Source organism: Carcharhinus amblyrhynchos, chromosome 8 (genome assembly GCF_965287045.1).
Source record: "Carcharhinus amblyrhynchos chromosome 8, sCarAmb.v2.hapA, whole genome shotgun sequence".
In the NCBI taxonomy this organism is placed as follows: Eukaryota; Metazoa; Chordata; class Chondrichthyes; order Carcharhiniformes; family Carcharhinidae; genus Carcharhinus; species Carcharhinus amblyrhynchos.
In genome coordinates, this window is record NC_137331.1 from 68270327 (window position 1) to 68296918 (window position 26592).

At 42.6% G+C, this 26592-nt stretch overlaps 1 protein-coding gene across 2 annotated transcripts in view; it reads left to right on the forward strand.

The window, feature by feature from the left end:
- Positions 1 to 903: 903 nt before the first annotated feature.
- The window catches only part of alkal1 (ALK and LTK ligand 1), a 64033-nt gene continuing 38344 nt past the window's right edge, over positions 904 to 26592 (forward strand). Inside the window, exons 1-4 of one of the 2 annotated variants that reach the window (XM_080194931.1) lie at positions 904 to 1318; positions 2082 to 2342; positions 9861 to 9914; positions 10019 to 10099. In XM_080194931.1, the coding sequence (XP_080051057.1) occupies positions 2084 to 2342; positions 9861 to 9914; positions 10019 to 10099 (394 nt within the window). In that variant the 5' untranslated portion in view covers positions 904 to 1318; positions 2082 to 2083. Of the gene's footprint in view, positions 1319 to 1743; positions 2343 to 9860; positions 9915 to 10018; positions 10100 to 26592 lie in introns of those variants that run through there. The other variant, XM_080194930.1, reaches the window with a different exon arrangement.

The window sequence follows — 26592 nt, forward strand, 5'->3', positions numbered from 1 at the left end:
GATTCGGTGCAGACTTGATGATCCGAATGGACCCTTCTGCACTGGAGGGATTCTAAAAGTTATTTTATACATCCAGCGACCTAACATGAACCTCATCAATTTGGTGGTGCGTCATGTCGGCATTCTGATGCCACCCCATTACACCGTGGGCATACAAGGCGACCGTGTCCATTCATTTGTCATTTAATTGAAGGGGAAGTGCAGGCCAAGTGCTTCCCAGCTGATGTGTCAGGCTGCTGACACCCGTGGCAGAGGTAACTGTGAGCCTCTGTCCACAGCCCGCCTTGTCCCAGTGCCCAGCAGAGAAATTTCCCAACTCAACCTATCCGCCTCCGAGGTGTAAATGCAGCCCAACCCTGCAGGACCCCGGGCTTTCAAAGCCTACCCCTCCAGCGATTGAAAACCCGGCCCAAAATGATTTCACCCTCCAAGGATGCTGAGTAGTTCCAGCATTTTTTGTTTATAATACATGTTTGCAGTAGTAGTTTTGCTTTATTATTTATATTGAACTTGTTAGTGCGTGGAAGGCTCTACATTTCGGCAGCAGGCAGACAGAACTGTGCCCCCCGCCCAAGCCATTAACAATTTAATCCATCAACTTTTACAATTGTTTGCCAGACACATTTATTGAGGAAGTGTTAGGGGATGGGTGGCGGGGGAGGGATGCTCGCTTTATTTGAATGGAGGAATTCCACACACTAAAGATTCAAATTGAAGTGAATGCGGCTTATCAGGGATCCCACTCGATGGCTTGCAATGCAGCATGGTTTATTGTTTGTAGATTTCTCTCTCACTGTGTTTTAAGTTACTGAGCTCTGCCGGCTCCACTAGACACTTCTGACGTCAGCGGCTTTGAGGGAATCCCAAAATTGTGAACATAATCCTTACACAACATGGCACAGCCGCTGATGATCAGATTTGCAAGTAACTCGACAGGCAATGCCTGCACTTGGGGAAATCTCCGCTTTCAGAAAACTTTAGCTCGATCCTAATTGATGGCCCTGAGTCTCAGTCCACCGGGAGAGCGAGGAGGACGTATGCCAGCGGGGACTTGTGAAGGAAGATTAATACCAGGAGATGTTACCATTGCCTTCCACCCACCTAAAGTCGATAGTGTCATATTGAACTAACACCTGCCCGCTGTATAAAAGCCTGGTGTATGGATGGATGAATACAGAGCATTGTGCTTTTTACCTAGAACCACTGGATCTACTTGGTGCGAAAGAGAAATTTAGAAAATACAGCAACATCTTGTATTTCTTTTAAAAAGTCACTTCATTCTTGCCCAGAAGAAATCTGAAAGATATTTGACATTCAGGTAAGTGGGAAATGCTGGAGTAGCAGCTAATATTGCAGAACTAGAGGAAAATATTTCGATAAAACTTCCATGGGTTGATTTTTAAATTTCATCCCTAAAATATTTTGAACTGAATGCATCATTTTGGAGCGAATTGCCAAAGTGGCTTAACAACGGTTATCAATAGAGGGGCGCACATTTACTTTAGGCAACAATTGTCAGCAGACAAAGTTACACAGTAATTTCCCGTCTGAATGCGGTTTGCTCATTTATTCCTAACCCCCGCAGCTTACTGAACGGATCGATGCAGTGATGTGTGCAAAGTAGATCTAAATTAAAGCCAGGATTGCAATGTGCTGCTTTGGCAATACCTTTCTTAATCCATGTCTATAAATGTGACCTAACGAGATATTATATCTGGGACGAAACAAGTGTTAAGGGGGAGGGCCAGAGCTCGCATGATGTCGAGCAGGATAAAAACTCAGGAATGTGGAGATTGAGTTGTCCTTGTGACACCACCTCATCCCGTGATGAGAAGGTTTAGATTTGATCCAACGAGCCTTATGTAAAAAATAAAACCCGGTTCACTCTGCGATAGCGCTGGGATCGCTCCCCGGGTCTGATCTAACAACAGCCCCCACCCCCCGCCTCGCAAGTTCCCCAGGCGGGATTGAAGGACTTTTTTTTCGGTCTGCAAGCTGTCTGGCAGCATCAGGAGAGAAATCGTGGTCCCAAAAGCTTCTGAAAGGAATGTTCATCTTCTTTCACTCTCTCTTTTACCTAGAGATGGTCCGAAGAAAGAAATGGCACACTTTGCTGAGCATCGTCCTTTTGTTGGTGACTGTGGGACACTGTGAAAGCAGGGCAGAACCGAGGCAGACAACCAGACAGTCACCTCTAGACCTCATTTTAAAAGGCGTGGGAGACAGCAATCACGGGGCCAGGCACATAGCCAAGCGATACAGCACTTTAAATGCCTTGGACCAAAACTACAAACACTTCAAGGAAAAAGCCGCGCTTGTCCCAAGGTCGGACAAGCCAATAGGTAAGAAGTGAAGGCGGATAGGTGCTTGAGTGGGTGTGTGTGTCTGTTACACGCGGTGTCCTCCTCCACTTCCCAACACTAATCTGGCCACAACAGACTTTAATCCCGGGTTATATCATATGTGAGGACGTGGAGAAGTATGGATCGGTCCACCCATAATAATGGGGACAGAAATACCACGTACTTTGGTTATTAGGAATGGCATTTGGAGCACGATAGGATGATCCTTCATTGTGTTCGTGCGATGTCTGAAAGGAACAATTGTAGTGCAAATATAAATCCTCTTGAAGTAATACAAGGGTTTGGGACAGCCCAGAGCGTTACAGTTCCTAGCCGCCAGGTCATGTCTGATCTTAAATCAGATGTTTTTCTTTGTCTGTAGAATTCATATGTCAATGTCTAAATGTATCCATACATTCCGCAAGAAGTGAATGGCAATTTCTAAACAAAACCCATTTAGCATGAAATCGACGGTTTAATTTTTTTTCTTATTTTTGTCGTTTGTCATTTCCATGTTAGGGCTTTGCCCACTACCATTTTGGGCTTTATTGCAAATTAGTGTGTCTGTGTGCGGGGGGCGGGTTCTTTGTCAAGAATGAGAGGAAATAAAATGAAAGCTGCCCCTGTTTAGCTTGTGAAGCTGTCGAGACCCATCGCAGAATCATGTGCTCCACGTACCCACAGGACAAATTATTTCATCTGAGCGCGCCTCGCTTTTCGGGTTGTGATCCTCAGCAGGAGGTGAAATAGGGTGCAGATAATCAAACCCTTGAACTTGTTTAGAAATCTGTCGATTTAAAATGTTGTGGTGATTTTTGGACTTTTCAGTTTAATTCTCCAGCTAACATATGTGCAGTACAGTCCGGAAAAGAAACTTGCTGCACAATATGAAGTCTCAGTAAATAAAAAAAGGTATGTTAAAGAACTGCAACTTAGAGTCAAACGTACTCCATTTCGAATGTGGAGTCACAGTAATAATGCTGCAATGTGCCTGTTATGTTGAATGGAAATTTGGTTTTTCTTCAAATTCAGATTGACTGAAACTTTTCAAATACAGGTTTTCCATTATGCTTTGCCTTAAAGGGACTAAGACATATGTTACAAAGGCATTTTAAGTGTGTTTAGCTAAATTCCTTGGGTAGCTCAGGACTCCTCCCCAGAAATGCCTCCTTGATTTGGGGAGGGGTTGTGTACACAACAGATCCACTATAGGCATTTTAGTTAGGGAAAGAAAATATGTGGTCTAATGGTAGAACCATGGTTCTGCTTCATGTTGTGGCCCCCTGACCCAGAGATCCCTGGGATTCTATTTGTCCCAGATCACCCAGGATTTTCCAACCAAGTTCACCAACTAGGGAGCAGAATTGTCTCCTGTTAGGCAGAGTAGTGTTCCTGATCAGATGTACATCTTAATGAATGCTTGGCAGTGTAGTTCGAGCTCCCAGATTAATAGTGCAATCTAACAGCAGGTTTGGTCACAACAAGAAAAATGAAGGCCTTGATATTGCATGAAATCAATTAATCTGCCATTTCCATAGATACATTTGCCTATTTAAGGTAATTGGCAAATGCCATCAGGTGGTAATAATGTTGAAAGTAGAATGGCATGAATACAATAAATGTGGCCTCAGATTTTAACCTGAAATCCTTGCACCTGAAGGAAACTATCTGAGTGTATACTGGGATGGGACGAAAGGAATGATTTATAGCACGTAACACAATTGTTAGCACTGCTGTCTCACAACGCCAAGGACCTGGGTTCGATTTTGGCTTGGGTCACAATCTGTGCAGAGTCTGTACATTCTCCCTTTGTCTGTATAGGTTTCCTCTGGTGCTCCAGTTTCCTCCCACAGTCTGAAAGATAAGTTGGTTAGGTGCATTGGTCATGCTAAATTGTCCCTTAGTGTAACTGAACAGGTGCTGAAATGTGGTGACTTGGGGATTTTCAGAACAACTTCATCACAGTGTTAATGTAAGCCTACTGGTGACAATAATAGTAAAACATGATGGACATAATTTTATGTTCCTTTTCCCCCTCACAATGGAAATGCCTGGCAGCAGTGTTAGTGGTTACACTTGTTAAGATGCCATTCTGTGATTCATTGTTTGTAAGAAATATATTCTATAGCAACAAAGAGTAGAGAAGAAGGGCCCTAGTTGATATTGTTTGATAATAAAAGGATTAATTTAACTTAAAGAGGTAAGACATGGCAGGAGAGCTCCAAGCAGTGGCCCATTCTTCTTGCTCCATGTGGGAGACCAGAAATATTTTCAGTTCCCGAGACCAGCATGCATGCAGGAAGTACCTCCAGCTACAGCTTCTGAAAGCCCAGATTTAGGAGCTGAAGCAGCTTCTGGGGGCACTGCGGAGCATCTGCAAGGGTGAGAGTATCATGGATAGCATGTACAGAGATGTGGTCACACAGCAAGCTCAGACCCCACAGGCAGGAAGGGAGTGGGTGACCAACAGGTAAAACAAAAGGACTAGGCAGGCAGTGTTGGAACATTCTGTAGCTATTCATAAATCCATGCTGGCTTTGTCTGATTATACCACTACTGCTGCAGGAATCTGAAACTCTCCCCCCCAGACCATCTTTTCAGCCAGGGTATCCTATATGTCCTGCTGTTTTCTACTCCGACTAGCACATGGCGCAGGTAGTAATCCTGAGATAACTATCTTTTACAAACCAGATATACCATTTTGGATACTGTTGAGGAGAATGGTCTCTTGGGAGGTAACAGTTACACCATGGTTGGCTTTGCTGCAAAAGGGAGGAGCAAAAGGTGTAGAAGCGTAATAGTCATAGGGGATTCAACTGTGAGGGGAATAGATAGATATTTCTGCACTCACAAAAGAAATTCCAGGATGGCATGTTGCTTCCTTGGTGTGAGGGCCAAGGATGTCTCAAAGCGGTTGCAGGACATTGTGAAGGAGAGGGTGAACAACTAGTTGTCATGGAACACATTGGTACAAACGACAAAGTTAAAAAAAAGGATGAGGCCTAAAACCAGGATATAAGGGATTAGGAAGCAAGTTGAAAAATAGGACCTTAAAGATAGTTATCTCAGGATTACTACCTGCGCCATGTGCTAGTTGGAGTAGAAAACAGCAGGACATATAGGATACCCTGGCTGAAAAGGTGGTCTGGGGGGGAGAGTTTCAGATTCCTGCAGCAGTAGTGGTATAATCAGACAAAGCCAGCATGGATTTATGAAAGGGAAATCAGGCTTGTCAAATCTACTGGAATTTTTTGAGGATATCACAAATATTCTTCATCCTATCATAGTTACCTCAATTGAGTTAGCTATGATTTACTGGGAAACATTATTGAAAGGAAGGACAATGTATAGGCAATGGTAAGCATTCAAGGCCCAAATAGATTAACTCCAAAAGTTGTTTATTTGTATTTAGCTCAAGAGTGGAAAGGACACTATGACAAAACCATGGCTTACAAGGGAAATCAGAGATAATATTAGTTTCAAAGAAGAAGCATACAAATGGGCAGATAAAGCAACAGACCTGAGGTTTGGAGCAGTTCAAAATTCAGCAAAGGCAGACCAAGGGATTGATTTAAGAAGGAGCAAATTAGAATATGAAAATAAGCTAGTGGGGAGCATAAGAACTGACTGTAAATTTTTATATAGTTATGTAAAGAGAAAGAGATTGACAAAAACAAATGTTACAGTCAGGAATGGGTTAATTCATAATGGGAAGCAAACAAATGGGTGAGGAACTAAATTTATACTTTGCTTCTATGTTCAGAAAGGAAAACATGAATAATATACAGGAAGTTCAGAGAGGCACAAGTTTTTGTGAGGAGCTGAAGGAAATCAATATTAATAGATAAATGGTTTTGGGGAATTTAGTGGGAATGAAGGGGAATGATTTTCCAGGACCTGATAATCTTCATCCCAGAGTATGTAAGGAAGTGGCCAAGGAAATAGTAAATCCATTGGTGGTCATTTTCCAAAATTTTTGGACGCTGGAATGGTTGCTGCAGATTGGAGGATAGCTAATGTAAGACAGCTATTCAAAAAGGAAGATAGAGAGAAAAGCGAACTACAGATCAGTGAGCCTAACTTAGGTAGTAGGGAAGTTGCTAGAGTCTATTATCAAGGATTTCATAGCACAGCACTTCAAAAGTAGTGGTATAATCAGACAAAGCCAGCATGGATTTATGAAAGGGAAATCAGGCTTGTCAAATCTACTGGAATTCTTTGAGGATATAACAAATATGAGTTGACCAGGGAGAATCGGTGAATTTGGTTCATTTATACTTTCAGAAGACTTTTGACAAGGCCTCAGATAACAGATTTCTGTGTAAAGTTAAAGCACATGGGATTGCGGTAGTGTCCTGAGATGGATAGAAAGCTGGTTAGATGATAGGAAGCAGAGTCGGAATTAATGGGTCTTTTTCCAATTGACTGGCAGTGACTAGTGCAGATTTGTGCCAGGACCCAACTGTTCACATTAAATGATTTGGACAAGGAAACTAAATGTATTATCTCCAAATTTGCAGATGATACCAAATTGGGCGGGAGGGTGAGCTGTGATAAGGATGCAGAAACGCTTCAGCGTGATTGGAACAGGCTGAGTGAGTGGACGCCGGCATCTCTACATCATGAGTGGACATAACCATGGTAGATGCAGTATGGTGTGGGTAAATGTGAAGTTATCAACTTTGGTAGCAAAATTAGGAATTATTATTATTTGAGTGGGTGTAGCTTGAGACGTATGAATACTCAATGAGACCTTGGTGTCCTCATGCATCAGTCACTGAAAGTAAGCATGCAGCTACAGCAGGCAGTAAAGAAGACAAATGGTATGTTGGCCTTCATAGCAAGAGGATTTGAGTATAGGAGTAGGGATGTTTCACTGAAATTGAGGCCGCATCGGAGTATTGTGTGAAGTTTTGGTGTCCTTATCTGAGGAAGGATATTCTTGCTATAGAGGGAGTGCAGCAAAGATTAACTAGGTTGATTCCTGGGAAGGCAGGACTGTCCTATGAGGAGACGCTAAGTTGGTTAGAATTATATTCATTGGAGTTTAGAGGGAGGGAATCTCATAGAAACTTATAAACTTCTAACAGGATTAGACAGGGTAGATTCAGAGTAAATGTTCCCGATGGTGGGGGAGTCTAGAACTAAGCATCATTGTTTGAGGATTAGGATTGAGGTGAGGAGAAATCTCTTCATCCAGAAAGTGGTGAATTTGTGGAATTCACTATCACAGAAAGTAGTTGAGGACAAAACATTGTGTGATTTTCATGAAGGAATTAGATATAGTTCTTGGTGCTAAAGAGATCAAAGGATGTGGGGGGAAAGTGATTATCGAATTTGATGATCTGTCATGATCATAATGAATGATGGAGCAGGCTCGAAAGACTGAATTGCTGTTTCTATTTTCTATGCATATTTCTACTCTCTGTGACCTGCCCCCTTTTATTTCAGAGTCAGAGAGGAGGCAGGTGGGGATGGCATCATCTGTTGGAAACCCAGTCAATTCCTCTCCACTTGCACCCACATAGAGCACGCTTCATGATTTAATTGTGGATTACAGCTACCCATGTCTTCACGCAGCTTTTGAACTTGATGTAATCAAACTATGTTGTCAGGACAGTTCTACATGTTTAAACATGAGCTTTTTAAGAACAGAGATTACTTTCTTCAGCCAACTTATCAAGTATTCTCATGAATAAGGATTCATTATCATAAGGATAAAAAACTTGAAAGTTATGATTCAAAACTTTGATTTGCAACAATAGTGCCCTCTACTGACTCATGTTTCAGAAAAGCAACTCCATCCGCTGTGTGACCTATAAAAACATAACAATCAAATCAAGCAAAAATCGTGCAAAATTGTGATTGTTTTTTAGAAACTAATATCTATGTTTATAACTTCAGCTGGAAATAAATCTGTTCCATTGTCTTCTAAATTTAGTCATTAAGACTGCTGCCATTGATATCAATGAGTTCCTTTGAAAGAGTGATGACATTGACTGGCTGGAATGTGAGAGTCAGTTAGCTCAATTGCCTGGGTAGCTGATTAGTAATGCAGGGTGGTATTGACAGTGTGGGTTCAATCCCTGTATTGACTAAGGTTATTCATGAAGGCCAGTCTGCTTAATCTTGCCTCTCACCTGAGATGTTGTGACCCTTGTGAGCACCAGTTAGCTCTCCCCCTCAAAGCAGCAAGCAGCCTATGGACATCTGGAACTATGTGAATTTTACAGAACTCTGATGATATCAATCTCTATGTTTTTAGAGTTTTGCAATTTTCCTTTGGTACTGGTCTGCTAAAAGCATGCGTCTGGTCTGTGCATCCTCTGCAAATGTCATGATAGTATTTTGAATCATAAGAGAAGCTTGCAGATGAACGCAACTGATTCTGCATTCATTCTTAAGTTTTCACTTCAGGCAGACTGGAATTGTTGTAATGACAAGTTAGGAAAGTGTTGCACTGTGGCATTTATTGACTGTATTTCCAATAAGTATGTAAGGGATGTTTCAAACATCCCATTACTAAGAAGAAACTACTAACTTTTGAAATTCTTGAGTGACTTCAGCTTACTTAATTATCCCGTTTATCTCTTCCACCTCGTGTATTCTTTGCACCTCTCCTCCTTCAATATAATGAACTGCAGTACCATGGCAAGAAAATATATGATTTATATCCAATAATGTCAAGGCTAAAAAATCATGCTTTTCTTTAGACTGATATGTATGTTTGCTTTGATACCAAGATCTTGAAAATAATAATGAAACGTCATGTATTTACCCACCTCTTATCAATCCACTTGTAGGTTCACGGACAGGACTGACTACACAAGAGACTTGCTATTCACGGTCTTCACATTCTGCAGCTCATCAGAAATTCTTATTTTTCAACTGTTAGATGGGCAAGGAACCTAAATGGACTTGTTCCTCTGTAGGGTTAGATGGTGTGTCCAAAATAAAAGCATTAACAACCATGTAGTGGGATACTATGCCCCTTCCTTGTTCACATGTTCACAATTGCAAAAAAAAACTCAAATTGATAATGGGTTCACTTTAAAGTTAGAACACATACTGAGAATATTGCTAAAATGCTGTAAATACACAAGTCATCCAACACTGTTCATAAAGAAGACAAGCTAATATTTTTGGTGCAAATCCTGTGTCAGAACTGATGGGCTTCCTATGTATGTATGTTTCAAATTTTCAGCATTTAAAATTTCTTCTTTGTAACCCAATCTCCAGAGGTTCTGAATTTGCATGGTGACACTTCTGTAAAATAAGTAGAAAAATATCACATTCCTGAGACAACAGCCTCATGTGTTAGTGTGAAAAACAACTGATTTTTTTCCCAAACTTAAGCATTTAGAATTTGAGGTAATTAAAATGTACTCCCTGCATTTTGTCATCCATGTATGCCAATACAAAATATATTGATTTTGCCAGTCAGATTAAATGGATAAGGATTAGCAAACCTGAAGAATCTAAAAGAATATCTGAAAACATCTTTGCTTTCTCCTACAGAGGTTGTCCATAGAGACCCCAGTGCGAAAGAAAAGTTCATAAAACATTTTGCAGGTAGGAACCACTCATACTGTACTAAATGAATCATGATTTATTGAAATAATACATTTTCATGTGACAGAAGCATTTTTATAAACCTCTTACTAATTATCAAACAGGACCAATCTCATTCTCATCAGAATGTAGTAAGCAATTTCAGCGTCTCTACTATAACACAAGGGATTGTTCTACACCAGCTTGTAAGTACTAATCACATTTTATTTATCCATAATTTATTTCTTATGAAATTATTTTCTTATTTATTTTCCTTGCTTTATAACGTACCATTTTGAATTTGAATTGAATTGCTAAATCCGATTTTGTGGAAACTTACTTTTGGTTAAATGTGAACAAATAGTTTTCCATTTGATACTTCTGGACTGTAGTTCTCAGTGAGTGAATAATTGACAACAGAACATTGTTTGCAGATGTCACTCAGTATGTGATCCAAAATGGTTAAATGCTGTTCCAAGGTTACTTTATGAAGATAATAATGGCTGTTGTTTTCAACTTTCATTCAAAACCATTAGGAAATTTTAACCTCCTGTTGGTGCTTCAATTCTCAACATTTTAACAAACCTGAAATTAGGCTTGTGAGCACTTTCAGCCTTGACAGATCAGGAACCTAATTTAAATTGCAAAGTCATGACCCAGTGATATCACCAGGCATATGTACCATTTTAACTATAGGCTTGTAGGTTTGGCCAAGTATTATAAGGTCTCAAACCCTCCAGCAATGTATCCAAAGACATTGGCTACATGAAGCCTAGAGAAATAATTATATTTTTCTGAAGAATTAAAAAGAATGCTCCATCTGCCCCTAAAGGACAATTTGGGCTTCTCCTGTTAAAGGCTTTCCCTCCTACCCTGATTATGAAGATTGTCATTCATCCCCCAGTCCACAAGTCCTTATTTATCTTGCTGGGTGCTTTATCTGGGCCCTCAGTTATGGCATGATGTCTCCATCAAATTTGTTGTGGGTGGTGTCAATCAGGCAGGAGTCAATGCTGAAAAAATTGCCCAGGTGTTGCTTCCAAGAGGACCAAATGGCTTGTTGTTCACTACATTCTAACACCAAGATAAAATTGGGTATCTTTACAGCTGATATCATAGAACTCCACTCAGATAACAATAATGACTGATATCATATAACCCTACTCAGATACCATTAATGACCTTAGTTTTTAGCTTTGGAACCTAGGACAGAATATTATATCCCCTGCCAACAGGTTTGTAGGCAGGTGAGTGGCCATAAAATCCTTTGGATGACATTTTCACTGGACTATTGCCTGGCCTGCTTGCCTCTCCACATTTTGTATTGGGACAAATGAGACTAGGCTAGCACCCGAGCCCTTGACCAACTGAGGCCTTTTTTGGTCAATTAATGGCCACCTAATGGCCATATCCTGTGCAGCCTCAGAGCTCAGGGGCAGGGGAAAACCTGCAAAGTGACCCTCAGACCTTGGCAGGAAGGTGTGGGCATATCCATTGGCAGCCTTCTTTCAACATCAGGCATTCATCCCACCCCTCCCACCCTTTCCCCTACAGTGTCTGACTTTTGAGGCTGTTTCTTCCATTCCTGACCTCTTCCCCACATTGTATCTCCCTCTGCTCATTTCCAGCACTTGCCTCCCTCTTCTTTCTGAGACACCCAAAACGAATCTGGTCCTGGATCCCAAGACTAGAAATTTTCGGGCAGGTCTGCCCTGATTCCAGGGTGGGTGAGGCTTGCAGAACGACATTCTCCATTGGCATCTGCTGGAATGTTACGAGCTCGGGTGAATGAGGCAGTAAAATTCCAGCCGTAGACTCTGGAGCTTAGTCCTAGTTGTGTCCACTGGAGTTAGTGGCACTGCTAGGACAAAGAGCTGCCACCAAATAGATTGGCCTGCAGCACTCTGAGGCAGGACCTTCTTCTGAGTGATGGGCAGACATCTCACCTTCAGTCAATTTATGTCCATTGATGCATTTTCACTGATTTTTCAGATGGCAGGAAAGAAAACTTCACCATCCAAAAAATCCTGGCTATAGATTTTACTTGAATTGACTTCATCTGTTTTCAAGATTTGAATACAAGCAATTTTATTACAAAATTCTGATCAAAACTGATGGTTTTTGAGAATCTTATTCATTTTTAATATCGCTATTGTGCTAATAGTCAAACAAGCTTGTTTAACTATTTTGCTTCTTTTTTTTAGTTAGAAACAATGTTTAATCCAAGCAATGTTAAACATATAAGGATAGATTTTACTTATTGTTGTTCCATGTTAGAGCCACATGTTGGGAATTTGATTGTGGGTTTGTGTGCTTCATGGTTTTCTGTCTGTTAATTTAAGGATAACAAATGTATAAAATGACCAGTTATTTTCTGAAGCACGTTGTACAGGAAGAAATGAGGTACAATTGATGCTCAAGATAGAGATAATGGTCACAACAGTCATAAGAAATGTTGTGACAAACACATTGGCCAAGATTCACCCAAAAATATTCTAAATGCCGAATTTGCATAGAAACTGGAGAAAATCCTGCTGGTTTTTATAGTGGGATTTGAAAAATGAATCTCCCGCCTGAGCACTGCAGAGTACACTAGTGTAAATCACAAAAAAAAGGTCTATGGGTGGGGGCCTATTCCTGCTGGAGAGGCCAGCAGCATAGTGCTGAGTGGGTCACTGCACATGCTCAAAATGTCTCAGCGGAGATCAGCACACGCACAGTATCTCCACACTGCTGGCCTCCTGATTTGCTGGCCAGCTCAATCACTGGTCAGCCCCACGACCCACATTACTGTCCTTCTGATCCCCCCATGACCCGATCACTGGCCTTCTGGACATCTCTGGGCCAGCCCCGATCTCCCCCCACACTCGGGCCGCCTCGATCTCTGTCCCCTTCTCCTCTGGGAGCCTTGGTCTCCTGATTTCCCTTCTCCCTTCCCCCTGCAGTCCTGACATGAACCCCCCCACCGCCCCCATCCCAATGGCTAGCCTCAGTTGCTGTCCATCCTAGGCTAGCAGGCCCAGAGACTTCAGTTCTGGGAGAATCGCAACCCCCCCCCCCATTGTGCTTTGTTCAAGCACTTTATGTTATCTATGTTGCTTTGATAGTGGCCAGTTTTATGGCAAATATCCATAGTCAGGATGTTTCACATTATCAATGACATCTGAAAGTCTTGTGTTAATGAAAAAGTTGATCACCATAATCCGATTTAATGTAATTTATTACAACATAATATAGAAAAGCAAGATCCATGAGCAGATTCCTCCAAGGCTGAAGTCTATATTTTTCATGAGGACAAGCACCATTTGTTTTGAGACACTGTTGTAAAGGGTTGGGGATGAGGTGTGGAACGGAAGAATGCCTAAAGACGGGAATAAAATTGCTACATCCTTCACCAATAGCTGTAGAAAGGAAAACATTCCCTGATCTAGATGCATGAGAGCCAGTTGACCTACTCAAAATCCAAGTTAGAAAGTGAGCATAATTTTGATATTTGTCTACCACACATCTCTCTTTAGAAAGATCTGTGAAATCTGAGCTCACTGTCTCCTTAGCTAAAGGAAGGTATCTCATTATGCTCTGCTAACATCTTGTTCTTCCAGCTCCTTCACGCTCCATAAGTCAGCTGATGAAATATATTTATTCTTGCTATTTGAATCCAGCCAGTGACAGTCTGAGTTAATGCAAGTGATAAATCAGGTGGGTGGCAAAGATATTAAATTAATGGGAGTCAAGACAGGGACAGCAGGGGGACAAGAAATAGGAAGATCATCCTCATCCTTTTCTTCAGATCATCATTGAAGTGTTATTGCCATCATCTAGCAAGATGTAAAAATGTTTGCCACCTCGACATCAGAGAAACAGACGCAGACTATTCAGCTCATTAATTTTCTCTACCATTCAATTAAATCATAACTGATATATTTCATCCTGCCCTGACTCTTGATACTCTTATCCAGAACAAATCAAACATCATGGCCCTCATCATCATCCTTACTTTCTTCTTCTTTTGTCTCTCTCCCTGTGTGATGGGACACTCATGATGGAATTGAAGCAATTCTTATTATGCAGCACCCAGAAAGTAATGAGATAAAGACAACAAGAAGTTCAATAAAATGTTGCAGCTGTGGTAGGCAGAGGTGAAAGTAAACAGGATGTTTAAGTACAACGATGTTGCCTGGATTGGGAGGCATGCCTTATGAAGATACGTTGAGGGAGCTAGGGCTCTTCTCTCTGGAGAGACGAAGGTTAAGAGGCGACCTGATAGAGGTTTATAAAATGTTGAGAGGAATAGACAGGGTGGATTCTCGGAGGCTATTTCCCAGGGCTGAAATGGTCGCTACGAGAGGACACACGTTTAAGGTGCTGGGAAGCAAGTACAGAGGAGATGTTAGGGGTAAGTTTTTCACTCAGAGGGTGGTGAGTGAGTGGAATCAGCTGCGGTTGGTGGTGGTAGAGGTGAACTCGCTGGGGTCTTTTAAAAGACTTCTGGATGAGTATATGGGATCTAATGGGATTGGGAGTTACAGATATTCTATGGCTTGGTAGGTTTAGATGTGATCGGCGCAACTTGTGGGCTAAAGGGCCTGTTTGTGCTGTAGTGTTAAAAAAAAGAAAAAAGGATAAAATAAATGGGTATGGTACAGTCTGGTGTACTGGTAGGAACCTAGCCCAAGCAGTCATTACAAATTGGGAAAATAGCTAATGCTAATAAGACAACCTTTAGTTTTGCATTTGTTTTGGAAATTGTTTCTCCTCCAAACTAAGGCTTAAAGTTCCGCCAGCTTTGAATGAAGTACAGTGATTAACCCAGCACCACAAATAAAATGGCTTTTAACTATTGAGAAAGTGACTTGCGTTTTAACTTTCTAAGTGTTAAGGAGAAATTAAACTTTTTTAGAAATTGGGGGTTGGGGGGAAATGATTCGACTACTATTGAAATCACAGGAGAAATATATTTTATTTTTCATTATATTGTATGGCTGTGTTTCAGCGAGTCAGTCAGTGGCCTGTAAAATGAGCTGTGAAACACAGCAGATCAGAATTTACATTGTGTTGATTTTCACAGAATCATAGAATGCCCATAGTGCAGAAGAAGTCCTGTGGCCCATCAAATCTACACTAACCACAATCCCGCCAGACCCTAACCCTGTAACCACCACATATTTACCCTGCTAATCACCCTGGCACTAAGGGACAAGTTAGCAGGCTAATCAACCTACACATCTTTGGAGTGTGGGAGGAAACTGGAGCACACGGAGGAAACACATGCACGCAGAGGGAGAACATGCAAACTCCACACAGACAGTGACCCAAGCTGGGAATCGAACCTAGGCTCCTGGCACTGTGAGGCAGCAGTGCTAAACACTGTGCCACCATGCCACCCATTGTTTTTGAAGTCAATTCAACTAAGATTTTGCTTTCAAACATTGAAACAAAATATTCCGTTGATTGATGAACTAAAATGTGGAAATTTTCTGCATTGTTCTCAGTTTACATTGACTCTGTTGGGCAAAAAAAAGATTAAAACTGCTGAAAATATCCCAAAATAAGGTTTAAAAAATATAAGATGATTGGACAGTAATAATCAGAAGATAGGATTTTTTAATACAAGATGCTACTTTTCGTAATTGACTAAACAAAGACATTTGAGTTCAATCGGGTTTCCTGTTTTAAAAAGATACTATTGACAGCAACAACAAGGACAAAAGTTAACTTGTTTATTTAAGGAGTGTTTAAAATGAAATGTACAGTGGGTTCAAGGAGAAAGTTAATGAGATGTTCATCATAACAGACAAAGTGTAGACACAAATGTCACACAAAGTCAAGAGTGATGGGGTCTAATGGGTTGTGATATGACCTTATTGTTAAGAAATTTAAGTGATTTTCACTCTTAGGTGCAGGTTTTCCTTATCAATCAACCACCTGCATGTGGCACTAGCCCACCAAGTTTGCAATTGTTAGAAACTAACAGCATTGTGTTCATAGGATTCCAATATCTTGGACCTTTAAATGTGCCAATTCCCTTGGTTCTGTGAACTGCTACTAGTAGCCGGTCTTTCCTGGATATTGTAAGCCACTTCTGGTGGAGCAATGTTAATAGCTGAAAATGAAACCAGGTAGCTGAAGGGACTTTCTATGATGGCAACAACCAGAGGGGCTATCTGTTGGGAGCGGGTAATAGAGGAAGGACTGTGTCGTATGAAAGTTTGGAGTTGCAAGAGACTTTATGGAAGATGAGATCAGGTGGAAGTGGCAGGGATATTTTGGAGTGTATTGTGAACAAACATGTTATTCCATTTATGTGATGAGTGTGTCCCATGATGCCTGAGCAAAAATTGACAATCCCTCGTCTCTTGCCATGTCTACCAAGGTGACATTTTCTTGCATTAGTTGATTAGTTTGATAATTGAAAATTGGCACCCAGCTCCATTGCCACATTTTACACATGACTATGTTGATTACACACCCAAGTAGCCATTTGTCTGATGGAGAGGGATCAATAGGTCAGTATCTGAAAAATCTACCCCTTTCAGCCATTTTTATTAAGGGGATATGATCAGACCATCTCTTGTTAGAAATGGTCATTATCTGTGTGCTTTGAATGAGTTGTAAATTGAATTGAACACCCAGCAATCATCAGCGAACATCCCCACTTCTGATCTTAAGATGGAGGGAAGTTCATTAATGAAACAATTGAAGATAGTTGAATCTAGGACACTTCCCTGAGAAGCTGCTTTAGCAATGACCTTGGCTGAGGTGGCGGACCTCCCAACAACCACAACCACCTTCCTTTCTGTAAGTTATGATTCCCCGATTCCTATTGTTTACAGTTTTATTCAGACTCAGTGTTACCATACTTACCATACCTTAATGCTGAAGGCATTCGCATATTTTGTCCCTGTGTGTACCAAAGCTATAAAGAGGTGTGGAACTGAGTGGTCCTGGGAGAACCTAAACTGAGCATTGGTGAACAGTTTTAAGTGAGTAAGTACCACTTGATACCACTGTTGACAACATCTTCCATCATTTGATATAGGGTGCCTATAAACTACTCCCACCAATGACTTCCTTTCCTTGTTATTTCTTATCTCCGCCCAACCTTATTCCATATCTTGATCTTCTGAGCCAAGATCAAGATTTCTGACGACTATACTGTCCTCATTTGGCAGAGCTAAGCTACCTACTTCTGCTTTTTTTTTGACTTGGGTTCAATTCCAGCCTTGAGTGACTGCAAGTGTGGAGCTTGCATGTTTTCCCCATGTCTGCATGGGTTTCCTCTGGGTGTGGACCTGAATCAGTTCAGACTTGGTCAGCTGAATGGCCTCCTTTTGCACTATAGGTATTCTATGATTCCTTATGATTCACCAATGTGTGAATTTGTAGTTAGAAAGAAAATAAAGACTGCCTTAACGTAATATGTTGCACACCTCACGTTATCCTAAAGTGCTTTATGTGTGCTTTTGAATTGTTGGCATCATGATCTGGGGCAGGAAAGTGTTCATTCCTTTATCTTCTTACCATGGTTAAAAATATTCTGTTTAATGTAAATTGTAGTTTTTGGCAAAGCCATGATGGACTGAATGAATTATTTCCTTCTGTGCTCCATGGTTCCATACTTCTTGTCGATTTATAAGCTGCATCTTCAGTGAATTAGAATGGATTGATCCAGCTATGTGTATATTTTAAAAATTAGATATTCGTATTCAAAATACACATCATATTAAGCAGATGTGAACAAATTTGATATGGCATTCTTATCCAACACCTTCGAATAGTTTAAAGTTTGGGTGAGCATTCTTGACTAAAATAGAGACAGCACAGTAATGTAGATTGGATGCAGATTTGTGATTTTATATTGGATTTCAAAAGTGCAACAGCATAGACAAGTGTTAGGATCATTACCCCAGCGGTAAAAATACATCAGTAATATATTAAGGAGTCTGCTTGATTTGTTACATATCAGCCATTTTTCCAAAATTTCTGAAGAATTATTGAAAAACTTTTCTCTGAGAAAATCTGCCTTGATATGAAGGTGAGCTCTGTATTGCACACAGATCATATGGGGTGGAATTCAGCAGAATAGATGTTAGTAGATTGGTCCCCTGTTATGCACCATCCTCTACCTTTTCAATTAATTCAATCCACCACTGCTTTCTAGTGCCCATGCCAGAGTTTAAAATAGAAATTAATACATGGGTGTAATTCCATTCTCTTCCATATCCAGCAGGAATTCAACTTCCATGGAATAAATGTAAGAGAGATTTAATATTGTTGTACTTCTCTCTCTCTCTGCAACTGATGCTCTTTGTGCTCATGGTTCCTATCAAGATTACAGCAGTGTCAAAATGTTATCCAAGAAAATATACTGGAACCTATACAGAGGAACATTTATAAAAAAACATTTCCACCACAGCCTCCTTCTTTGGAGGTTGATTACAATGGTAGCAAGGTCAGATGTCCTAAGCAACTTCCGCAGTCATAAGCATCCTTGGCATATGCTACAGATGAACACCAAACATGCAAGAAAAGTGGTACTTTTGTCCTCCGACCCTGTGCAAGTGAGGTGCTCTCCCACTAGCCTTTCAAATTCTGATCATCCTGGGGATGTGCTGGTGCTGTTATCAATTGGACACTGGCTTCAGGAATGGCCTGTTAGTTTGATTTGATTTATTATTGGCATATATATTAGTATATTTTGAAAAGTATTGTTTCTTGCAGTATACAGATAAAGCATACCATTCACAGAGAAGGAAAGGAGAGGGTGCAGAATGTAGTGTAACAATCACAGCTAGAATGTAGAGAAAGATCAACTTAATATGAGGTAGGTCCACTCAAAAAGTTTGATGGCAGCAAGGAAGAAACTTGGGTTTTTGAGTTGGTTAGTACATGATTTCAGAGCTTTGTATCTTTTTCCTGGTGGAAGAAGGTGGAAGAGAGAATGTCCACTGTGCATGTGGCTCCTGACTGCTTTTCTGAGCAGTGAGGAGTGTAGATAGAATCAATGGATGGGAGTCTAGTTTACATGATGGACTGGGCTTCGTTCACAACTCTTTATAGTTTCTTGTGGTCTTGGTCAGAGCAGAAGCCATACCAAGCTGTGATACAACCAGAAAGGATGCTTTCTATGGTGCCCCTATAAAAGTTGGTGACAGCTATAGAGGAAATGTCAAATTTCCTTAGCCCCCTGCAAAAGTAGAGGCGTTGGTGGGCTTCCTTTTCTGTAGCGTCAACATGGAGGGACCAGAATTGTTGGTGATCTGGACACCCAGAAACTTAAAGCTCTCAACCATTTCTACTTCAGCCCCGGTGACTCTTCATAGTAAAATTAAGTGCACGGCTTTCCCTTACACAAAAGCAAAATACTGCAGATGCTGGAAATCTGAAACATAAACCAACAATGTGAGAAATACTCAGCAGGCTAGGCAGCATCTGTTGAGACAGAAAAGCAGAATTAATGGATTAAATATTACTGGCCCCAAGATGACAGGAGCATAGGACAGCAGAATTCCATTTTGGGATGGCAACCCATCACAGACCTGGCACTGGGGAATTTTTACTACTGGTTAGTTAATTGTGTGAGGGAGGTCAGCTGTCCCCTTCCATAGAGCGAGCAGCCAATTTGCATTCATTCAGGCCCAGCTTTGGGCATTTTATTGTTGGTGGAGCAGCCGAACTGTCTACTCTGCCCTCATAATCGATAATGATATAACGGCACCATTCACTTCCAAAGGATTATGTAAACATGTTTCGGGTTCATTTTGTTTAAACTAACACATGAGATAGAAAACTTGAAGATGTCAGAGTTGTGCTGTGTTCTGCTCACAGGCAAAAACAAAACTGAGACTGGATCACATGACACACTTCCCTTCTGATGGCGACATATCTCTTAAAGGCGTGTTACAACATCTCCCTTTATTTGAAAAATATATTTTTCCCTCTAACAAAGAAATATACTGATTTACAGTAGATGCTCATGTTTAATTGCCATTACCTAAGTGTTTAGAACCGATAAATTATGAACTTTAAAGCATTGAATTTATCTGCTGGTTTGCCCAGATCTTGTAGTGGTAAGAATGGACAAAATCTTAACACTCCAACACCACCATGGAGGGATTCAGGGGGTTCCTTCCCACACACAGCTCCCTCCCCGTCTCCGCAAACAGACATTGTCAGCACCAGATCCTTTCCCTCTCCCACAAGCATTTAGCGCTGGCATCAGACCCCTTCCCATCTCCCCGCCCAACCACAGTCATGTCATTGCTGGCACCAGATCCCTTCAATCCCCCCCCACCCCCGAACTCGAAACATTCAATGCAGGCATCCCCACAGCTCGAGCTCCCCCTGCCATGAGACTCCATTAGAGTCCATAGTTGCCAGGGTGCCAGGGGTACTGTCAGGGCACTTCCTGGCCATGTCCCTCTTCCCCAGGTACTATGCTCATCGTTACAGCCCCCAGGGAATCCCCATGACAGGTTCACATCTGGGTGAACCTGTTGTAAACGTCATGTCATGAAGTTTGAAGACACGGCTAGGGGTCAATATGTAGCAAGGGGAGAGGCTGTTAATGATATTTAACTTTATTAAAATATATTAAATTGAGTTTCTTGCAATTTGTGGCCACGAACCTGATTACATCGCTGGTGAGGGATGGCAAAAATTGGAAATTGCAATATTGCCGGCAAGATTCACAATTTTCAGGTTATGCAGATTTTTGAGCCTCTGCCACTGTTCCCGCAGACAGAGAGCATGAGCTCAAGATTGCCCCCCTTGGCTGGAGGATTTTTTAAGGTCCACAAAGTAATTCTTGGATGTGAAATCTTATCAAAAAATGGCAACATGTTGGTTATGGTTTAAAAAACAGAGTCCAGAATGTTACCAATGTTCACATCAGTGGGATTTTTGCATCTTGCTGCCGTGAAGATTTGGCTGGGCTTCAAATTCTCTGACTACACTACAGCAGGAGTGTGGTGTCCAGTAAGATTGTACCCAGAGTGTTTCCTGTCGAGGGCACCGGTATATTTTTGGTCCAAATGCACTCATTGGAATTAATTTCTATTCCCATGAGTTTCACGCTGCTCCATTCCCTCTGATTCACCTACCTCACAATGATTTAACTGCTGTAAACACCGGGGACTCCCATATTAATAGCTCCCCAGCACTTGTTCCACAGCGACTGCAGGAGATGGCAGGTGAGAAGACAGCACTGCACTTTTCAGAGGGGGCCTTCACCAGACTGCTAAATGGAGTGGTGCAGAGGCGGGAAACAATAAATCCCCATTCCAGGAGATGGCTGTCTAGCAGGGTGACCAGATCCATCTGGGATGCAGTGGCTGCCCTGGTTCATGCAAGCACACTCCTGAAACGAATGGGGCCACAGTGTCAGATGATGATGAATGACCTTCGCTCAGCCAGGGTAAGAGAACAATCCCCAATGTCCCACCGTACCCCCTCACTCATCCCTCGCATCCCTAACCCTTTCTCTCACTCAGCCACTTTAGTCTTTACCAACGCCAGGAACCTGATTCACCCCTCCCTCCTACAATCACCACATTCCCCCATAGCTGCTATGCTCCTCAGACTCCAACACCCTCCCAAGCCCCATACCTGCCATCTAAATGTCACCATCTAAATGTCAATGCTACATTTTCTATATTTGTGTAATTGAGGACAAACTCAACCACAAGTGAGTGCAGTCAGCTGGAGTCATGCCCAATCTGAGAACACTCTCATGCTTTGAGGAGCGAGCCCTCAACCTAGCTGGGGAGAAGGGAGACCATGCATGCGCTGCTGGTGAAGTGGGGGCAGCAGAGAAACGTGAGAATCCTCAATGCATATGCTGTCATTCCTCAGGTTTCAAGTGAGTGAGCACTGTTCCCTCTGTGTTCCCTAACGGCTGACCACTGGAATAGGCCAGACCATCCTCACACCTCCTGGAGTCATCAGAGAAAGTCAGAGGGGGATTCCAGTCCCACCATTGAAGAGGTGTCATAGCTGTTACCTGCACCTAGCACAGCAGTTACTCTCACCTTGGTGGGTCCAAACCTCAGGCAGGCTCCTGGGGCACTCACTGGTGAGCACCTCATGGCTGAAGATCCACAGCAGGCAGAGGTAGAGACGTCTCAGCAGACTGACACTGAAAGGGGTGTCAGTGGCCAGGACTCTGCTGAGCCCCTTGCTGATGATGTGCTCCTGAGCCTGGAGCTGCAAAGGCAGAACCCCGACTATTAGGAAGGTATAACAGCAGCTCTCCTCAAAGTGCAAGGCCGATTGGAGAAGTCCCATCACTGTCTGTCCACAGATATGCGGCCCACGGAGGCCAACATTGAGGTTGGCATCTGCAGTGGAGACCTTCACACATAATGAGCACTCCATGGCAGGAGATATCCACATCATGGTGCAGGGCTTCGACTCCATGCTGCCGGCACTGGTGGGAACCAACGAGTGTCATTGCAGGAGGACAGCTGAGCTTCTGGTTCTCACTCCAGCTGCCTCTGCATCCCAGAAACTCGAAGGGAGGAGGATCAGCAGATGCACAGCCTGGGGCCCTCTGGCCAGGGGACCCAAGTATTTCCAGCCCATCTGAAAACCAACTCCTTGTGAGCAATGCACCTCCTGCCCTTGACATTGAGGAAAGAAGCAATCCGTGCTGCCTGATAGCACGCCTGGACTCTCAAATTCCCGCTGCCCCCATGGGACACCTGCCAAGGTCATCTTTGGCAAAAAGTTGTGGAAGTCAGCAGGCCATCCCAACCTCGGCTGTGGATCCTGGGGTTACACCTAGATGTAGTGGGAGGATCAGGAAGATTAAGATACCATGGGCACTCAGTGGGCGTGGGTGAATATAGGCAGATAGGTCATCATTTTGTTTTGAATGTTAGGCAATAAATTTCACTTCATTCATCCATAGAGCCATTACCCTGTCAGTTCATGTCACAAAGCCTGGGGAGATCCACTGCGTTCACCTGGTGCCTCATCTCTGTGGAGTGTGGGAATGACAGTGCTTCACCCCTCCCACCCTCTGGCCAGCCCCTATTAAGGAAGGGCACTCCTTTGGCTGCAATTTGGACAGGAACTCAGGAAGGAGGACATGGGAAGTGCTGCAGGCATACCAGCCTTCACAACTCCTTTAAAACAAGAGGGCTCCAACAGCAAGAGAAGGTAAAGCCTGCATGTGACCACTCCTGATCCCTCTGCCAAAATTGCAATTCTGGGACCACTGTCACTGGTCCAATGTTGAACTTATCGGTGTCCCCTGAGTCATTTTCGCAGAGGGTGCTGGCTGCCTGAGTGCTCACCTCCAAAATCTCCCTCAGAGATGAAAGCTCCAGGTTCATCAAACAGGGGGACAGGGCCTCAACACGTCAGCAAAACCCAGCTGCAGAGATCGAGGCACCATCTTTACATAGTTTATGTTGACCTGTTGTAAATGGGGCCAGCGTGACATCACCCTGGCGCCTACTGGATATTCAGGGGTAGATCCCAGAGACTGTGCTTGCTAATGACATGTTAATGTATTAAAATGAGCTTTCTGCAGTCCTCAGCATATTTCATGCCACTCCACTAGTGGCAAAATGCTGGTAAGATTGGAATTTGGAAACTCGCCAGTATGACTCATGTTCTCTGGATTTTGACCATGCGCTGCCATTCCCACAGACAAAGTGCAGGCTCAAAATGGCCCTGTTCCTGGTTGCATTTGGGATCTTGCCCTAGATGCAGTGGGACAGTATCGTGGTTGAGGAGCTGGAATAAATCCGATTTGTTGTCTGTTGTACCTCACCATTGTGCCTTTATGCATAATAACTTCATTGGATCTTGGTTCTGAGCAAATCCTTGACAGCTCTACAAGTTGCCATGTATCTTCTGTGCAGTCCTGGAGGTGAAGTTTTTGTCCAAACTATAAACTTGATAATTCTGTACCTGCATTTTTATCATGCATGTTGACCATCTTCTCATGCCTGACAAATTTACTGGAGTTCTATGAGGATGTGTCTAGGGCGGTGGATAGAGGAGAGCCGGTGGATGTGGTCTTTCTAGATTTTCAGAAGGCGTTTGACAAGGTACCTCACAAGAGGTTATTGCAGAAGGTAAGGGGGCATGGAGTTGGGGGTAGGGTGTTAGCGTGGATAAAGGATTGGCTGTCAAATAGGAGGCAGAGAGTGGGGGTCAATGGGTGCTATTCGGATTGGCGGATGGTGACTAGTGGAGTGCCTCAGGGGTCGGTGCTGGGGCCTCAGCTATTTACCATTTATATAGATGATCTGGAGGAGGGAACCGAGTGTATGGTGTCGAAATTTGCTGATGACACCAAGATTGGAGGAAAGGCAAATTGTGCGGAGGGTGTGGAGAGTCTACAGAAGGATCTAGATAGGCTGGGCGAATGGGCCAGGAAATGGCAAATGGAATTTAGTGTTGGCAAGTGCGAGGTGGTCCACTTTGGTAGGGATAATGGTAGGAAGGATTATCACTTACGTGGCGAAAAACTGCAGCAGGCGACGGTGCAGAGGGACCTTGGGGTCCTTGTGCATGAGTCGCAAAAACCCAGCTTGCAGGTGCAGCAGGTGATCAGGAAGGCGAATAGGATGCTGGCCTTCATAGCGAGGGGGATTGAATATAAAAGCAGGGAGGTCTTGCTGCAGCTATATAGGGCATTGGTGAGGCCGCAGCTGGAGTACTGTGTGCAGTTTTGGTCGCCGTACTTACGCAAGGATATTTTGGCCTTGGAGGGAGTGCAGAGGAGGTTTACTAGGCTGATGCCGGAGTTGAGGGGGTTGAGCTATGAGGAGAGGCTGAATAAACTAGGCTTGTACTCGTTAGAGTTTAGAAGAATGAGGGGAGATCTCATTGAGACGTATAAGATGATGAATGGGATGGATAGGATGGAGGTGGAGAGACTCTTCCCGCTCAGAAAGGATAATAGGACTAGGGGGCACAGCCTCAAGATAAAGGGGAGGCGGTTTAGAACGGAGTTGAGGAGGAACTTCTTCACTCAAAGGGTGGTGAATCTCTGGAATTCTCTGCCCGTTGAAGTGGTGGAGGCTACCTCGCTAAATATTTTTAAGACGCGGGTTGATGGGTTTTTGATAAGAGAGGGGATTAAGGGTTATGGGGAGAGGGCGGGAATGTGGAACTGAGCCACGACAGATCAGCCATGATCTTATTGAATGGCGGGACAGGCTTGAGGGGCTAGATGGCCTACTCCTGCTCCTATTTCTTATGTTCTTATGTTCTTAAATCTAGGGTATAGAGGAGAAGTAGTGTGATCCACTTCTCACACATACCCTGAAATAACTTGCAAACAAATTGCAGATTATTATCTGTAATGTTCTCTCTAGGCACACTCAATATACTGAATATTCATGAACCTGACATCTCAGTGGTGATCTTGGGGGAGTTTATACAAGTTATGATTGAGGCACCCTTTAAAGATGGTGCCTTGATCTCTGTGCAGCTGGGTTTTGCCGGCGTGTTGAGGCCCTGTCCTCCTGGATGAAGGCACAAAAAAACACACCCTTTTTTTGGCGGAGTGTCATATCTGGAGAGAAAATTGATTGGTTTCTCTGGAGCGAAACATGTTAGTTTTCTCACCAGAACCAACATATTTTTTGTAAGATTTAGTTCTGTGACATGGTCTGTGTTTTCCATGAGATATACTCATTGCTGTTTGTCTTATTCAGCTCATCATCAGCATTTTCCAGTTTGTTATTCAACTCCTGTATAAGTTTCAGAAGAAATATAAGATGATCATTCTTATTGCTGGAAGGCAACCATTGATTTGATTTGATTTATTATTGTCACATATATTAGTGAAAAGTATTGTTTCTTGCGTGTTATACAGACAAAACATACTGTTCAGAGAGAAGGGAAGGAGAGAGTGCTGAATGTAGTGTTACAGTCATAGCTAGGGTGTAGGGAAAGATCACCTTAACGCAAGGTAAGTCCATTCAGAAGTCTGATGACAGCAGGGAAGAAGCTGTTCTTGAGTCGGTTGGTATGTGTCCTCAGACTTTTGTATCTTTTTCCTGTTGGATTGTGTACAATCTGTTTAGATCAGTACACGACTCTTTGCTCTAGTGCACTGTCATTGTTAATGGCCCTTTATAGGCACATGCCTTTCAGAATAGCTGGGAATCTGAGCAGTTCCTTGGTCTGTTCAGGAGGTCAAAACTTCTATATGTCTTGCTGGGTTTGGGTGTTCAAGTGAGTGCATCAACAATTGAATTGTACTTAGGACCTTTAAACTTCATCAGCTATGAGAATTTCTTCATACTTACCTCCATCCTTGAGCAGCTCTTCAATGCTAGATGGTTTGGGCTGGTATAGCCGATCTTTCTGGAATTCTTCTATGGCCATGGATGTTATCAACAACTCAACAATTCTGTCTGCTAGCTCCGCTTTTGAAAAATCATAGTATATACCATTTTCCCTGCGTTTACTGATGAAGTGATCCATGAATTCTGTAGTCTGTTGTTGAAATGAACTCTATACGATGAATACTGTTGTGCCAATATGACATGAAAAGCAATCAAAACTGTATGTATGAAAACTTTATTCTTTTTTGCTATTTTTAAATGGATCTCTTTTGAACAAAATGGCTACTGCAAGTCACATGACACACATGATTGTCTATCTGTTCTGGAAGGTTCCAGTAGAAGCTACAAGAACAAAAGAGTTCTACTCCCATACCTGTGGAATCTAC